The sequence below is a fragment of the Maylandia zebra genome, linkage group LG10 (genome assembly GCF_041146795.1).
Source record: "Maylandia zebra isolate NMK-2024a linkage group LG10, Mzebra_GT3a, whole genome shotgun sequence".
NCBI lineage: Eukaryota > Metazoa > Chordata > Actinopteri > Cichliformes > Cichlidae > Maylandia > Maylandia zebra.
Window position 1 is genome coordinate 25,429,786 of NC_135176.1, and position 15,038 is coordinate 25,444,823.

At 38.4% G+C, this 15,038-nt stretch overlaps 1 protein-coding gene across 8 annotated transcripts in view; it reads right to left on the minus strand.

Moving 5' to 3' along the window:
* LOC143420869 (uncharacterized) overlaps positions 1–15,014 on the minus strand; it is a 34,411-nt gene extending 19,397 nt beyond the window's left edge. For 4 of the 8 annotated variants that reach the window (XM_076889375.1, XM_076889379.1, XM_076889381.1 and 1 more), the window contains exons 1-7: positions 14,875–15,014; positions 13,592–13,638; positions 9,120–9,238; positions 4,645–4,749; positions 1,142–1,184; positions 721–764; positions 579–624 (exon numbers count right to left, since the gene is read on the minus strand). In XM_076889375.1, coding sequence (XP_076745490.1) covers positions 579–624; positions 721–764; positions 1,142–1,184; positions 4,645–4,747 — 236 coding nt within the window. In that variant the 5' untranslated portion in view covers positions 4,748–4,749; positions 9,120–9,238; positions 13,592–13,638; positions 14,875–15,014. Of the gene's footprint in view, positions 1–578; positions 625–720; positions 765–1,141; positions 1,185–4,644; positions 4,750–9,119; positions 13,389–13,591; positions 13,639–14,874 lie in introns of all 8 variants that reach the window. The other 4 variants (XM_076889376.1, XM_076889377.1, XM_076889378.1 and 1 more) reach the window with 4 other exon arrangements.
* Between the last annotated feature and the right edge of the window lie 24 nt (positions 15,015–15,038).

Sequence of the window (15,038 nt, forward strand, 5' to 3'; positions counted from 1 at the left end):
TTAATTTGAATATTGGCTAAAGTGTTACATATTTAATTTTCTTCTAACTTTGCATTTGAAAATCAATAGTTAAGTTAAGTAAGTTAAGCATGTCCATCCATGTTTGCCATTGCTATTTAGGTTCAGCAAAACTAAGAGGACACAGAACCAGTTGAGGTATTAAAGCACATATTAACATGCAGTGTATAGACTTCAAACCGGAGAATAAAGAATCACCTACGGCATTGATTAATAAGAAATAAAATATTTGGGAGCTGCTGGACGTGGGCATATTTAGCAAATAGAATTCACTCGTATCAATTCTCAAATCAGCAATAGCTGATGGAGGATACATCTTATAAACTCAAGCTGGAATCGGGGGGGAACTGTTTGCAGATTGAAGTGCTTTTCAGCAGTAACACCATTAAAGCTGAGTCTTTGTACTTGACCTTTAACTGATCTGGCTTCTGTGTTATGTGCCCTGATAAAAAGCGTCTCGTGTGCGCAGATATGCATAAGCACTGCATGAAACACATAACCAAGTGCGGTTAAATATCGTGCAGAGTCTTGCAAGTGACAGTATCTCACGCTGTACGTACGCTGCTGCTGCTTCAAATGATGATGATATCTGGTTGGTTTTGGTTACTGAAAAATAAAACGAGGATTTTAAACAAAGCATTAAAGCTCGTTTCACAGAGGCGGTATCTGAGGTACAGATTTGATTGGTTTACTTTAGCCTACCTGTTTTTGATCGCATCACTGCAAACTGACTCCCCCCACGTTGGCTGTCGAGATAGAGTTTTAATGTCAGGACTTTTATGAAGTGATTAAAATATGCTGGTATTAAATATTTATGGTAGCCACACAGTTTACCACTATTACTACTGTTTACTGCTTAAGGCCTTTAGAGATGCTTAACTATGTTCAGTGATGTAATTTTAAGGCTTTATCTGCAGATTTATGAGACTTTCAATAAGTGAATGAAACTAAACTTGCAGGAAAGCGATGGACACGTTCTGTAATTTTCTTTCTTGCAGTCACTTTGCTCATCTGACACATGTCACAAAAAATATATATCTATATATATTTATTTGTTTTTATCAGACATTTTTACAGCTGTCTATAGACTGAAAAGTTTATCATCATGTAAGATATTACTTACAACGTTGGTGGATTGTATATTTGACGGTCCTCTTGAATGATCTCTGCAGGTAAAAAAAGACAGAAGAAAGAAACAGGTTGAAAGAATTCAACCTCAATATTTATACCAGTTGACTGCAGCTGTGTCTTATGACTATAAATATACGATGTGTGTGATTCCACAAGTCTGTGCTGAGCAGAATGAAGTGTAGGCTACAATAAGGCAATAACCAATGTCTCCATATAAGTATGCAGGGTCTCAGGAGGTTATGGTGGTCTACAAGATGTTAATGAATGTGAATATTGCCATATGGTAATCTATGGCTCACAGTTGTGGTCGTGGGTGCAGAAGCCCCACCCACCTGCCGCTCAAATCCTTTGTTTGTGAGGAGCAGCCAAGCAAAGGAAAGTGGCTTAAAGGGGAAGGAGTTTAAACTGGGGGTTTTTCAGATAGAAGATGAACTAAGGGTTTGCACCAAGAAGTATAAGATTAAAAAAAGGATTATTCTAAACTGACTCATGCAAAGCTACTCAAGGATAAAGGATAACAATGCAGAAAACATGTTGAGTTGATAAGCAAAAATCTTATGATTAAGAAAGCAGGCTGCATGAACAAATGAGAAATCTGTGGAGGTGTGACTCATTTTTTTCTTTTGCTGGGATTTAAGCGGCACCTGACTGCAAACTTTGCACCACCTGTTGTTTCTCTCGGCAAACTAATAGCCAGTAATCTCATAACAACGATGAATGGAAAGACTTGGTGGTGGAAAAACTGATAGAGCACTGTATCGCAATATTTTGTATCGATACAAGGGACACTAAATACTGATATTTTAATAAATAAATGAAAATAAATACATTTATGAAATTACTCTGGGAATCTCCTGCATCACCATTCTGAGATAATTTTAGCCAATAAATTGGCTCAAAAGAAAAAAACATCCAACACTGAGTATATAATTGCCAACTTCAGCCTATCGCAGACTGACTCCACGTTATGGCAAAATTTATGGAAAACTGATCTTCAGTTGTCCCCGTTATTTGTCCCTAATTTCTTTTTTGAAATCTAAGTTGATATATTCAATTTCGAGGTTCAGAGTCCTGTTTTGATTTCTTTGTTATCCACACATTGCAAGTCTTAGTCCTGGCAATGTTGAGTCTCTTTCTTTTAGTTTTAACTTAATGGCTTCAAGAAATAAGTTCAGTTTTGTGTTTTGATCCTTTCTATCATTAGTTTTAGTCTATCTCGTGTTTCTTCTTGGTCCCTCCCTTTGCTTTTGTCATCTTGTGTTAGTGTTCATGTCATTCAGTGTCTTTGGGTTATTTCCTGTGTTTGCGATGAAGGATGTTTTCTTGGGTATAAGGTGTTAGTTTTGCTTCCTGTTTATTGTCCTTGGACTCCCTGATTTTTTTTAACCTTTTTGATAATGTGTTTCTCCTGTTTTTCTTTGCCTGTCAGACTTCTTTGTATACAATCGCTGGTCACTTTATTAGGAACACCTGTTCAACTGCTCCTTAATGCAAATATTCCAGCCAGTCACATTGCAGCAACTAAGTGCATTTAGGCATGTAAACAGACGACCCACTCAAGCTCAAACCGAGCATCAGACAGGGAAGGAAAGGTTATTTAAGAGACTTTAAAAGCTAGTCTATGTTCCCACATAACCAGCTCAATGGTTTGCAGACAATGGGCTGAAAAATAGAAAATATTCTGTGAGCAGCAGTTGTGAAAATGCCTTGTTGACCCCAGAGAAGAATGGTCAGGCTGTTTTGAGCTGATAGGAAAAAAATATTAAACTCAAACAACCACTCAGGAATGATTCCAACACTTTGTCGAGTCATGAAAATTTACAGCAGTCATGAAAGAAAAGGCAGTTCAACCCTGGTAGTAGCAAGGTGTACTTAATAAAGTGGCCAGTGAGTGTATATAGCTCTGTCTTCTACTCAGCCTGCTGGCTGTCATCACATGTTCCTATTCAGTTCCTGTGCAGCATGTTTGATGATCTTCTGCTTTCATCCCCCTTTTAAAGTGACCTTGGCTCTTCGTTAAATAGAATTTAAAATCCTCACATACAAAGTCCTCCATGATCAGACCCCTATCATAGCAAGGAATCATTATTTTGTGAAGTCATTAAGAATGTATCACATAATGAGAGTAAAACTTGTTATTTTCCTCTGAGCCTGCATCTGAATCATCTTCAGTGTAACGTGCTTCTGACTGAGAGGCATCACCCACGACCTGCCACACCACAGTCTGGTTAGATTATGCTTCTTTGTTTTACAACAGTCACATATCTTTGAAATGACAGAAGTGTATAAAACATAGTCACGTATTCCTCAAACTGTAGTTATTTTCATCTCTAAGTCTATAAAGTTTGATGTTTTCAAAGTGCATCTGTGCTTCTTTGCACTGAAAGGAGCACGTTTAGGTTATTATACAATACTTTTCTAGCCATGTCAAATCTAATTAAATTGCATGTGCCCTTCAGATTAAAATGAGTTTGACACCCCTGTGCTGGACTAAAGGCAAAGCTGAAAAACATGATCTCATCTCTGAGAAATCATCACTTCTGTAAACTATTAGATCTAAAAAAGCGAGAATGTAACTGGCTTTATTTGTACCTGACTTTAAGCATTCCTTTATACTACAACACAGTTTTGGGGGGTTTTTGAAATCTGAGAGCTTTTTCGGTGGTTCTGACTTCTGCCCTATTTTATTGTCTGTCCTCGCTCTACGCTTTTCTTTCGTCTCTTTGCTCTCTGCTCCTGCTACGACGGCTTGTGGGGGCTGGGTGCTCGCTCGCAGCGGATCACTGTGCTGTTAACATTTGTTCAAGGGTCTTTACCTTGACAAGGACAAATGTGGTAATGGAACGTATGTTATTACAATGATATATCTATAATCGCTAAATTTTTAATTCCCCCAAATCCTGCCTCCATGTCTGGTCTGTGTGGATGTGTAAAAAAAAGCAAGGGTAAATTGATTTTTTCACATCTCTATCTTTGCTTTGAAGCGGCAGGGTGGTGCCAGCCTCTCTGTAAAAAGTATGCAAGATCTCCCGCGTCTGCATGGTTTCTCTCTGACAGCCCAGAGACATGTATGTTAGGTGTCTTTGTGATTGTAAAATGCTGTAGGTGTGAAGCTGAATAGTGCTCATATCTGATTAAAGAGATCAAGATAATATAAAGACTGCATGTGGTTCTTCTGCAGGGGACCAGCATGCTCCCACATTGTCCTCAGCATTGTGACCCACATACAGCGTGTGGTGTTGCTGATCTTTCAACTCATTTGTTCTGCAGCTGTGCAGTAGACCTCCCTATGGAGGACGTACTTACTGTGCTTGACCCAAGAATGGAAAGCGGGTAGAGACAGCGTGAAGAGCTGCCTCCCCCCAAACTGCTTCATGTGGTTCAAGCGAAGTAAAACAAAGCCCGCATGTGTCTCCAGTTCAGTTGTTTGTGTATATCACTATTCACACCTGAAATCGGTCACATCGGTCCAAGCTCTCTGAGAAATGTACTTACTGGGTTTCCTTTTGCATCGCAGACACAGCAGCGTCAGCAGACTCAGTAAAGCCACTGACGCAACAGTCAGGACTGCGGGCAGCGGGCCAGAATTTCCTATCATACCTGAGAGACACACAAAGGAGAGAGAGGAAAGACTTTAGAGCAACTCAAACTAATCCCTTCAGTTTGTTTAGTTATATTAATGCAGACATTACTGGTCAACAAGCATTCACACCTACATGGCTTAAGCAGCTGCTGCTGCTGCTTTCCTGTTAACACGGCAAAGAACCACAGGATGTGGTCAGCCAAAACAAAACTGAAACACTGCTTTGTGTATGGGACTAACACCTGCCCACACCCTTTATGAAGCATCAAACACCCCAATGCAAGAAAACTGTTTTTTTTCAAGGACACATTATTTTATAGTGTGATCTCAGAAAGGTCATTTCCTATTCATCTGCAGCAGGTGACTAATCAGGCTCGTTTTGGAAGACGTTTTTTGCAACTTTCTCACGGAGCGCATTTCTTTTAAAGTCTGGTCAGCCCTCCTTTTCCAAGAATAAACAAAAGGCAATGATCTCTGGGGTTAAGGTTAAGAGAGTTCAACAAATGTGCAGATTAAATCAAATTTTAAGAATCTGATTTTAAAAAAATGTAACGTAAATTTATTTAAGAGGAGTGTGAGAGGTCAGATAGGCTGTGCAACTGGGTTGAAAAGCTAAAACTACTCAAGTATTACTCACAATATGTCGCTTCAGTTGTGTTTTCATAAAATAGAGAATTTTTACATTGAATTGAATTTAAGTTCACTTTAAGTTTAAAGTTGTTGCTGCCTTTGTGTTCAAAGAAAAATTAATTATCGACTTTTTTTAATTGAAAATTTGGTATAGCTTATTCATTTACAGGTAATAATGATAAATATTAAACTTTTGTGTCTGTACGAGTGCTGGTGTTTGTGATTAGCATGCAACCCCAACAGTCACCGGCCGCTTTGTTAGGGGCACCTGTTCAACAGCTCCTTAACACAAATGTCTAGTTCAGCCAATCACATGCCAATAATTCAGTGCATTTAAGCATCTAGACATGGTCAAGACGATCATGCGAACTTCAAAGCACAGAGAGAAAAACTGCAGTGAGCGGCAGTTCTTTGGCTGAAAATGCTTTAGAGGTCAGAGCAGGATGGCTAGACTGCTTCAAGCTAATAGGAAGACAGCAGTAACTTAAATAAGCATTCATTACAACCAAGATACACAGAACATCTCAAAGCAGATGGGCTAAAAAAACAGAAAGCTATACCGGATGCCACTCCTGTCTACTAAGAACAGGAAACATACGATAAAGTTCACGCAGGCAAAATTCAGCAACAGAGGATTGGAAAAATGTTGCTTAGTTTGATTAGTCTGGATTTTTGCTGCAACCTTCAGATGGAACGGTCATAATTTGATGGAAACAGCATGAAAGGGTTATGCTGGTATGCCATCCTGCGTTGTATCAACGATTCAGGCTGCTGGGGGTGTAATGGTGTGGGAATATTTGTATCTGACCATTGTTCAAACACTACAGCCTCCCTGAGCTTTGATGCTGATCATGTCTATCCCGTTATGACCACAATGGTAAATGGTAAATGGCCTGCATTTGTATAGCGCTTTACTCAGTCCCTAAGGACCCCAAAGCGCTTTACACTACATTCAGTCATTCACCCATTCACACACACATTCACACACTGGTGATTGCAAGCTACATTGTAGCCACAGCTGCCCTGGGGCGCACTGACAGAGGCGAGGCTGCTGGACACTGGCGCCACCGGGCCCTCTGACCACCACCAGTAGGCAAACATGGGGTTAGTATCTTGCCCAAGGATATTTGGCATGCAGCCAGGAGGCAGCCTGGGATCGAACCACCGACCTTCTGATTAGCGGCTGACCTGCTCTGCCACCTGAGCTACAGCCACCCCTACAATGTACAATGTACCCTTCTTCTGCTTGCTGCTTCCAGCAGGATAAAATCTCATATCAAAAAGCTCACATAATCCCACACCGGTTTCTTAAACATGACAGTAAGTGCACTGTACTCAAATGGCCTCCACAGTCACCAGATCTCAATCTAATAGAATAGAATACCTTTGGGATATGGTGAACGGGATCCTGTCGTGGATGTGCAGCTGACAAATCTGCAGTGACTGTGATGCTATTGTGGTAACATGGACTGAAATCTCTGAGAAATATTTCCAGCACCTTGTTGAATCGATGCCATTAAGAATTAAGACCGCTCTGAAGGCAAGAGATGGTCGAACCCAGTAAATGTAGCCAATAAAGTATTCAGTTTATTAGCTACAGTCAGACATTATATGACTGGTCTTTATCAAAGTCTACAGGAAATGACCCCTGCAAGAGTCTGTATATATTAGAGGCTGAATAAGATTTAAATAAACAAATTAATTAATTAAATTAACAAATCGTCACTTCTCTTCAATTGTCTGAACAGGTTTTTCCTCACCAGGCTTCATAAAATTGTAAATCTTTGTTTACTGTGGAAAGGGATGTATAAATATGTAAATATTTAACACCTTTAAATATCATCAGCATCTCAGTGCTGGGTTAGAACATGACTTATTCATTCTACATCATAGTTTATTATTTCCATCCATTGTGAAATGCTTTGGTTTCAGGTCTCAAGTTGTGGTCTCATTGGAAAGTCTGTCTTTCCAGCGGGCGGCAGTTTTTCCATCACAGCCCCACTGCAGCACCTACTGTTTCTCTGTGCGCTGATGAATCTTTGTTGCTATTTGTAAAGATTTTGTGTCCTGCTGCAGAGAAACGTGGACGTGTTCGGTATTTGGATGATGCCAAACATCGCTCTATCCGCTGTTATTCATTTAACGCCTTTGGTCCACGCACAGTAGAGTGAAAATGCCTGTTATCTAAATGAAATCTGTGCATTCACTTCTCATCTGATAAACAAAAATCCAACCGTATTGAGTCATTTAAACCACAATAATAAAAAAATTTAATATTACAGCGGCAACAAATTTCACATTGCCGCGCCAAAAATCCCGATGAAGGAAAAACTTGGATCTATCGCCATGAGCAATGGAGTGAACATATGCTAGAGGAAATTGGTGTAAAAATCTTGCAGTGTTTATAAATCTGGCAGCAAAAGCATGCATTGATTTTCAGAGCAGATTAAAAGGTTTTTAATGATCTCCAATATGAATATAGCATATAGCAACTTCCTGACTCTCAAAACTCAATGTAAAGTTTTTTAAGGAACTTTTTTCTAATGATGTAGGACTGCTGTCTTTACTGTTTTTATCTAAATGAAGCTTATGTCAAGCCTTCTCACTGAATATTTGCATATGTACATATTCACCAACAAATAGCTGTCCACTACTGCAACAAACAATACACCAGCTCCTATCTTCATTCTGTACATTTGGATTAATGATTGCGTTTTCATATTAATCTTTCATTCTCACTATCGCAGACCCTTATTTTAATTTCTCTACTAAAATTTAAACCTGGGACAAATGTAAGCTCTGAATCCTGAATGTTAGCATACTTTATGTCGTAATATTTAATAAGTTCTGACACTGTAATCTACATCTGAAGTGTTTTTTTCTTTATCTGGCCCATCTGTGTGTTTTTATTCATAAAAATTAGCTGCTAAAATGTACGTTTTTTCTTCGCTTTCCTCCTGTTTGTATCCAAATGATGAATTTGTATACTTTTACTGTTATTTCCCTCAGTTGCCAGCAGATACCCAGACATAAAGTACTTTACTTACTTTTTGGCACTAAATACATTTGGTACTTTCAAGCAAGCAGTTTAAAATATTTCCATTGACTTACTATTAAATTAATACAGTCTTTGAATAAGCAGAAATAAAACCATATAAAAATCCTAATTGTGATTTTTTTTTTAAAAAAATCATAAGCACCTTATTGCACTTAAAGCAGCAGTAAAAGTAAGAGAGTTATATCCTGTCAGAGAATTATAACTTTGGACCGTCATTAATAATGTATTCATTAATGCCTGTGATATTTTTTTTCCAATCTTTTAGTTGAGGTGCAGATTTTTTTATTTTTATATATATCCATTCTTTAGCGGTTTAAGGAGCAGCATTTCATTTTTAGGAGCTGGTCACATCTTTTGCAGGTAAAATCTTAAACTTTCAGATAAATGTAGAGGATGAAACTACTTTCAGCTGCTCACTTATTCACAGCAGGTGGTTCTACATGTTTGATTGGGCCGGCTTTTTATGCCAGTTCCCCTTTTGGACACAACCCCAAAATCAAATGGGGATCTTTCGTTTAAGCATTACACCATTGAGCCACCAGAGAAATGTAGAAACCAGTGAAATCATGATTTGGATTTTTTTGTTCCAACATCTCATCAGATAAAAAAATCCTTTACATATCGATGTTATACAGCCTTAATTGTAAAAAATAATAATAATAATAATAATGTGTTTTATCTGCTGTGTTTCTGTGTTACCTTCTGTGGTCCGTCTGTCTTCATTCTTCTGCAGTTTCTGGTAGCAGCAGCACAGTGACGACAAGCTGCGCTTCCTCTTTCAACACCCCCCACATCCGTCAAGCACTCAACTGTAAACTCTGTGTGGTTTGAAGTGGACACACATGCAAAAACACTCTCTTCAGCATTTTTTATTTAGAAGCAACAACTCTCATTGATATTTTTAAGCCGAATTCTTCAGCTGTTCTCACACTAAATGTAATCTTATGGTGGCACAGCAGTGCAATGGTTAGCACTTGCAAAAAAGTTAAACTTTCATCTGAGCTGGAACCTTAATGTGAAATTTGCATATTCTCTCGTTTCCGCCAGCTTCCTCCCACAGTCCAAAGACCTACACGATATGACTAAATGGTTGCCCCTCTCTCTGTGTTGGACCTGCAATAGCCTGGCAACCTGTGCAAGGCGTGTGCAAAGTGCACCCCTCCTCTGACCTCATGTCAGCTGATACAGGCTAAGCCCAGCCACATGACTCTGAAACGATAAAGAAAAAGGATTGTGGCTACCTCCAATGTCACTGGACCGTACAGTGGTGTGAAAACGTATTTCCTGATGGTTTTTCTTTCCCATTTTTTGCATATTTCTCACATGCACTCTCTAATAATTTCCCTTGCTCTCAGGGAAGACGAGTAGATCCTGCCTTTGACTCTACCCACTAGTAGATCGTGCTTGCGTCCTGCCCTGCCGTTACTTAAGGACCTACTCAGGTGAAAACTTGCCTGAGTTAATGGGATCCTGCAAACAAAGGAATTGTGTTTTCACCTACTAAGAATCTAACATGACCCCCCGCCCTTTCTGCCACCCTATGCATCCATACCATGTAGTGATTTAAAATTAATCAGTATAATCTAAAATTGAATTGCACATTAAATAAACAGTATCTGGAGTAACATGTTCCCTACATGGAATATTTGTGAGTATCCTTGCTGCTGAGTATTTCCACCAGCTATAAATGTTCAACAGCGACTTGTACTCTTCTAATGAGGAAACAAAGGTGCGGATGAGTGGTGCAGTTAAGGAGCTAAGGAATGGAAACACTGTTATTCAAAGACTGTGTCCTCTACACCAACCACTCAGGTTTTGTATCTGGTTTTGAGGTCAGTTACGACATCTGACTTTATCTTCTTCGGAGTCATTTAATTGCTTCTCGCTTGTTGTGCCCAAAAACCCATTTAGAAAATATTAACAGTTTTACAGTAATGTATTTATTTATGTAGTAATATTTCAAATAATAGCATTTATCGACATTTTATGTATATATTAAAGTAGTAATGTGAGTCCTGGTGCGAGTTATTTTGGATTTTTTTGCTTGTTTGTTTGCCATGAGTTTCTCATAGTATTAAAATATATTTGTTGTTTTATTAGTAAACAAAAAAAAGACTTAAACAACTAAAAACGTTGGAACAGAACTTCTGTGTGGTTTTAACAACTTGTTCAGCTTGTTTTAATAGCTTAATGCAGCCGTCACCACCTTGCCATCCATGACATCATGCAGCAGCCACACACACTGAGTCAACACGTGTTAATCATGTGCCACATTTCCCAGAAAGGCGACAGGGAGGCAGAATCAGGGCAAAACCGTTTCTTTAAACTAACTTTAAAATGACTTAAAATAACTTTTAAAATGGCTTTTGTATATTTTGGGGTTTTTGAATTATTTTAAATATACCTGAGTTTGCCTTTATTACTTTTCAAAGTGTTTAAAGTTTTGTTTTGATTTCATTTTCATTCTTGAGTTTCAATTCTCGTGTCTGAGTTTTAGTCACCAGGTTGGTTTCTAAGTTTCACGAGCTGTGAAACTCGTTCACTAACCCGCCTCCTGCAAGAAAGTCGGTCAGTAAGTCAGTAAGAATTTTCCCCTTTCTATGCAGAAAGGAGATAACCAGCAGGCGCTGAGCTAAATTTTGCCCACAGTCCTGCCCCCTTTTAAAGTTTATTGCCCTCTGGGAAATTCCTATTTTGGCAACTATCAGACATCAGTTATTAAAGACATCGACAACAAGTGCAGCAGTAATGTCAACACAAAAAATAAAATAATACTATCTGAAAGTGACACCTATATCATACCTGTATTTGTTCAACAGAGTTATGCTACAAAGTATAAAAGACCAGTGACAAAACAGACCCTAGCTTTAGCATCGGGACAGGAAAAAGCACAGGTCAGAATAGGAAAATGCTGCCTCAGTAACAAACACAACAGCAGATGAGAGGAGGTGGGGATAAAGAGAGAGAGTAACACCACACCACAAGACCATGGTAGCTCTGCCAGGGCTGTCACAAGTCTTTAACAAGTCAGAAAATCAACAGATCCTCTTTTATTGTTTGGTGAGGGTCTTTGTGAGTTCCTGATTGGAGGAGTGACTTGCTTGTTACTGGGGAGTGTTGCTCTGAGCCTATTTCTAACCTGACGACACAGTGTGAGCTGGTTGAAGCAGTCACATAACCAGTGTTGGTCAAGTTATTTGAAAATAGTAATTACTTCTCCAAGAAAGTAATCCAATTACTTTACTGGTTACTTATTTTCAAAAGTAATTAGTTACTTAATACTTAGTTACTTTTTAAAAACATGATACACAAGCTGAATACATTCTAAAGCAATAGACCTTTCATCCCAATTCTACTTTTTCCTCATAATCTATCATATAAAATTCAATCAACAGTCTCTTTTAAAAACTTGTTTTATTAGTTTTAATCTTTTAACTTTATGCACATTGCATCAAGCAAAAAATAAATGTGATATGAATGATATAACAGTCTTTGACTTGAAGAAATTTGTTTAACATTTAACCTATCTTCGCATATTCAAGCATATAAAATAAAATAATTTTTTGTGTTTACACTCACTCTTTCAAATAAATGCAAGTAAAACAGAGCAAAAAATAAATAAAATAAAAGATTCAGTGGCACTAAGTCCTGTTGCTCTTAAATCTATTTTCACCTGTTTAGCGGGAGTGGGGTCGGTGGAGGTTTGCCTGGTGCCTCAGTGGGTCATGTCAGTGGGGGGATCTGGGGGCTTGCTAGGTGCTTGCTCAGATTTTTCGCTGTTTTTGGCACTTTTTAGGGGAATCAAACTCAAAGTAATGTTCAAACGTTAAAAGCTGCATGGTCGTACTTTCTCCCGCACTCCATATTATCCATTGTTGATCTAACACACGTCTGTTGCTGCCACGGATGTCGCAGGCTCGTATGTCATTCTCATGAGACTCTCACAAACAAATCACGGTTTAGTAATGCAGTAATAGTAATCCTTTACTTGAAAAACGTAATCGGATTTCAGTAGCACATTACTTGTAACACGTTACTGCGCATCTCTACTCATAACTTTCTAGCGGGGGTGGTAATCATTGGTAATAATAGTGGAATGACACCATGGTAATATGGTGAATAACATAGCCTGCATGGTCGTACTCTCTCTCAATATGCTGAACTATGAATTATATATTAATCATTAGTTATTATTAATATCACCTTCGAAAACAATATATAAAGATAAACTTCAATTAGCTTTCAACTTTTATAAAAATAAAATAAATTAAACTGCATTTTGCATTTTCCTTTTAAAACGTCTTCTCATTGACTCACAATTATCACAGTTATCCAGACATTACACCAAGACTCAAAAATGTTTTATAGTTTCATCTTTCATTTGGAGGTCCTTATTTTATTTACCATGAATAATGATTCCAGTGTCACTATAATATGTTGCTATATTTGCTTTGTGACAATTCCCAGTCTATGATTTATCATTCAGTGGTTGCGTCACACGTGTGGGTTACTTTCAGATTCCACCAAGTTGTCAGTAAAAGCAAACAAAATCTCTAGACAGACCAGTTAATCATGTTAATCATCAATCCAATTAAGTTGCATTATCTATAAAGATGCATCTCCTTGGCAAATGGCCTGTATTTGGATAGCGCTTTACTTAGTCCCTAAGGACCCCAAAGTGCTTTACACTACATTCAGTCATCCACCCATTCACACACTGGTGATGGCAAGCTACAGTGTAGCCACAGATGGGTTGGGGTGCACTGACAAAGGCGAGGCTGTTGGACACTGGCGCCACCGGGCCCTCTACCACCAGTAGGCAACGGGTGAAGTGTCTTGCCCAAGGACACAACGACCGAGACTGTCGGAGCCGAGGCTCGAACCGGCAACCTTCCGATTACAAGACAAACTGCCACGATCGCCTCCATCTCCTTGGACATTTTGTGCTGTTACAACTTCAAATACATGCTGGAAACAAGATAGCGTCACGCGACGAAGTTAAACACCTTATAACAAAGGAGAGAATGGGTGAGAAAGGAAAAAAGAATCTGGAATCGTTGCTTCTATATCATATTGCAAAACAGTGATTGACATTGATATTTGACATGTCATATGTGGGGAATGACACTAAAGGATAAGCAGAAAGTAAAAGTCAGGGCTTGAATACTCACACTGAGGTAATCGAGGGGATTGGACACAAGAGGGTAACTGGATGCAGCTGAAACCAATAGGGATAAGGACACAAGAGAAGCAAGACTGAATGCATGACACAGGAGATGAAAAGCTAAAATAAACTACAACTCAAGAAATTAAATTGTAACCAATAAACCAAGAACTGGACAGAAAGCTAAAGATAAAAAACAAAAAGCAAAGCCAAGCAGTGGCAGTCCTTATCTGGGGCACCAGAGATAAGAAACCATGAGCTCTTACCTTCATCTAAAGGAAGAAAGTAAAAGAAGAATATGCACAGACAAAAAAATCTACACTGAAGAAATATGGAAGAAATTAGCTAAAACAGGAGCTGGAACATGAAGGTGCTGTTAGAACTGTGGCCTGTTCGACCATGTCTCAGGGAGTGAGGGGTGTTGTTATCCTTCCTGCTGTTTTGACCAGATTAAACATTTTCCTTTGAAAAACTCTTGTGGACTCTATTGATTTTTTTTTCTTCCAGAGATTAATATTAACAAATAATGAATGCAGAGAGGTGTATAAACACATAGTGAGTGAAAAAGGTAACTGAAGAAGAAACATGCAACGCTTTATAAAAAAGGAAAGTTTTAAGCTTGATCTTAAAAGATGAGATTGTTTCTGTCTCCTGAGTCCAAACTGAAAGCTGGTTCCACAGAAGAGGGCCCTGAAAGCTGAAGGCTCTGCCTCACATTCTACTTCTAAATACTGACTGGTCAGTCAGTGAAAAAAAAACAACAACAATAACAACAACAAAAACAAAAACATTTTAAAGAAAGTACGTTAAATCCCATTTCTTTTTTGAAAACTAACTAGCTAAAAATAAATAAAATATTCAAAGAAAAAACTTCAAAAACAACATGTAAAGATGAACTTCAATTGGCTTCCAACTTTTAAAAATAAAATTTAAAAAAAATTAAACATAAATAAATAAAATATAATATTAAAATTAAAAAATAGTAAAATTTGTAAAATAAAATTGGCAAAAATCCAAGGTTCAAAAACAATATTTAAAGAAAAATGTGAAATATTTTAATAGATTTTTTTCCTGAAGAAATGTTTGACATATAGTTTCAGTTACATTTATAAAAATAAAACTGCAATCAACATTATAAGTTTACTGAAAAAGTGCTCATTTCCAATCTCAGCGTACTTCACTCTCTTGGCGTGATGACGACGTGGAACGTCAGAGTACGCACGCTCCAAAAACCTCACGGTCCCCGTGCTGCTTGCTAACGTCGGGATTAAATTTTCATCTTTTTCCTACCTACACGTTGCTGTCGCCGGAGGCGGGGTACCGCTTCTTCCGCTTTCGCTCCGGTGAAAGCCGGACTGGCAGCTGCTCGGGCCACACCCTCCGCTCCTGCCCTCTCCTTCTTCTTGTTGTTTTCTGTACCAACAGTCGCGAGCTCTGCTTTGTGTCGTACCTGC